Source organism: Humulus lupulus, chromosome 5 (assembly GCF_963169125.1).
Source record: "Humulus lupulus chromosome 5, drHumLupu1.1, whole genome shotgun sequence".
Classification (NCBI taxonomy): Eukaryota; Viridiplantae; Streptophyta; class Magnoliopsida; order Rosales; family Cannabaceae; genus Humulus; species Humulus lupulus.
The window spans coordinates 25,021,703-25,024,909 of record NC_084797.1 but is presented as its reverse complement, the minus strand read 5'-3'; the positions used below and the strand labels follow the sequence as shown (position 1 = coordinate 25,024,909).

Here is a 3,207-nt window from a genome sequence, read left to right as displayed (position 1 = left end):
TCTTGGTTGCCTGGCTTCACGGAAACCTTGTCTTATTCCTCTTCAACAACTCCGAATATTTCAAACGTGTGATGCTTACTTTCATATATATCTTAGTTATTATTAATAACCCCTTGGTGTTTGTTCATGCCTTCCTTGTGAAATATTCCACATATCACTCAAAGTTCTCTCTCTCTCTCTTAAATACCCCTTTACCACGTGAAAGAAAGCCTTTAATTAACTTTATTAGCTAATGTGGGAATTACCTGAGAGGTATTACATATCACTCTGATGTCCAACACTTTAATTTTTTCCACAAATAAAGAACCACAGAATACAAAATTCAGCTACCTCCTAACCATATTACATATTATTAATGTTCTCGGCATAATAAACTGTATATAATTATAAGAAGTCCCTTTGCATAAAAATAATTTCATAAGTTATAATATTTTTACTTTTTTTAGTATCATGGAAAGGATTTTAACTTGACCGGTGGTTTTATATAAAGGCCAGCCTAGCTTGTCTAATCATTACCGTCTTATATGTAATCCCACTTTAGAAGCTTCTTCAATTATTCGGTGTCAGATACACCTTATAGCAAATCAAGAACATCATCATTAAAATAACTAATTAATAACAGATTGATGATTTAATTTCAAAGGAATATTAAACATGCATTTAAATGGGATAAAAAATGAATTACAAACACAAGTAGGACCACCGCATATATATGTAAGAGTATCCTAAGTTGTCACAACTCACAAGTCACAACCAGCTTATATACACACAAGTACGACCATACATAAACCAAAACAGTTCTTATTCCAAGCTATAAACCATCCTTCATCACCCTCTTCTCCTGAAACATATTCATTACCCTCAAAAAACCCCAAGAAAAAAAAAAGAAAAGAAAAACGACCCATTTTCTAGGTCCACTAATTAACCATGACCACCGGAAACCTAGACGGTCGCCGTAAGAGGAAGTGTTTGGTTTGTATAGCCGCCGGAGTCATAATACAAACCCTAATCATAGTTCTCTTTGTGGTTCTCATTATGCGTATCAGAACTCCCAAAGTTCGTCTGTCCTCAGTCTCTGTCGAGTCCATCAACATAAACCCTTCTTCTAAATCTGCTTCGTTTAGGATCAAAGTCAACGCCGAAGTCAAGGTGAGGAACACCAACTTCGGCCACTACAAGTTCGAAAACAGTACGGCTACGATCTTATATAGAGGGGCTGAGGTTGGGAAGACCAGCTTAGTCAAAACCCGCGTCAGAGCTCGATCGACCAAGAGGTTCAACGTTACGATGTCGTTTAACTCCAACAAGGTCTCGTCCGATTCTAATCTGGGTAGTGATATCAGTTCAAAGAACTTGAGTTTCAGTGCCTATGCCAAGTTGGAAGGAAAGGTACACCTGTTTAAGATTTTCAAGAAGAAGAGGTCTGCAACAATGAATTGTACCTTTGTGGTCAACACATCTTCGAAAACGGTCAATGATCTGTTGTGCAAGTAAACTTAGTTTCCACTTTAATATTATACTTCTTGTTAATTTATAACTTTTCTTTTCTTTTGTTTTGGGGTTTATACTAAATTGATTTGATTGTTACTATTTCTATTTTTCTTCATCAATATTGTACCATGGGGACCAGCAGCTGTTGTTGATTGTTATGTTTTCAAAAATAGAATTGGTAATGGTTTCCCCATTTGAAGGAGTTTGAAGTAATATTATTAGTGCAATTTAATATGAAGTCTTACTTATTTGAATTTAGAAAATATTATAGAATATTGATAACCAATCATATAAAATTACTTTATTTCGTGTTATATACTTTAAAATGTCAAATAGCAACCATCTTTCAAAATTTGTAACTTAATGTTTGGATTTGAGGTAAACGTTTTATTATATTGTCTTATTAATTTGTGTCCTCTTTTAGAATGAATAACTAGAACTACTTTCTTTTCCTTTAATTAATTAATTTCGCTTATTCCTCCATTTGAGTTTTCCCTTTCTTTTGCTTTAAAGTGCTCATTTTATTATGACTATTTTTTTTTTTTTGAGATAAACTCATTTTATTATGACTATTGAACATGTCAGAATCACATCTTTCTGGAATGTGGTTCTTTTACATTAAACTATTTTGGTCATGTACACGAATTACAAGAAAATTAGTAAAAATGAGTCTTCTAGACTTTTAGTCAACAATTCTCTAACATTATTGATTATTGCAACAATTTCTGAGAGTTATATTATACATTTATATATTCACTTCAAACTAAATAGATACCATTTTATAACTTAAAAAATGAATTCATTTGTAAGTGTACTTCATATCTTTTTTTTAATTAAGTCATAAATTGTTCTCATTTAACAAAATTATAAAATAAATTTATATATCATATTAATTAAAATTTATGACATGAAAATTTTTAAATCACAAATTTGAATTTTTCGTAAAACAATATGGCGATTTGATATAATTTCAAATATAAATTTATAAAGAATTAACTAAAAAATAATAACTTACTTTTAAAATTATATGATTTTTTTCAATAATTTTATTGATGTGTGTTGTTCTATATAACATAAAGAGATTAGAAAACTAAATTTAATGAGAACAAAAATTCAAGATTTTAATACTATTTCGATTAGAGTCTACTTACTAAACGTAAAATTTCAAAATGAAATTAAAGATTTAAAATAATAAATTTTATTCATTTCATTTAAGAATATATGCATGTGTTATATTAAAAATTGGATAGGATGAGACTTTTATATTAAATTGTGTGAATTTAGCTCACTAATTTGATATTAATCTATTAATATTTCTTTTACATGAAATTACGAAATGTTTTTTAGAAAAAGTTCGCTTCATAAAAACTACTCAAGAGCAAAACCCAATAGGAAAAAAATCAAAAGGGATAAAAGAGTGTCAATGTGAACAGAGGAATGCTCAAAAGTGTACTATTCTCACTCTGCATAATATGCTAGGTTCCGATTATAAACCTAAAGAAAGGAAAGAGCCAAAAAGAGACCGTTACGACAGTTGTTCATTACAGAAGATAAAGCCATGAAATTAGGAAAAGGTAAATAAACGTACTAACTAGATTAATTATTGTTTAACATCCCCCCTCAAACTCAGTGAGCATGGAAGCACGGTGACTTTCACTACTACAAAATTGGGGTATCCCGACACCCAACCACGGTAGTCAACAGAGACCAATGTCG

At 30.7% G+C, this 3,207-nt stretch overlaps 1 protein-coding gene across 1 annotated transcript; it reads left to right on the top strand.

Moving 5' to 3' along the window:
- Nucleotides 1–927: 927 nt before the first annotated feature.
- On the top strand, nucleotides 928–1,494 carry LOC133778973 (late embryogenesis abundant protein At1g64065-like). The gene has a single exon (XM_062218980.1). The coding sequence runs from the start codon at nucleotides 928–930 to the stop codon at nucleotides 1,492–1,494; it is 567 nt and encodes a 188-aa protein (XP_062074964.1).
- The last annotated feature ends 1,713 nt before the right edge of the window (nucleotides 1,495–3,207 follow it).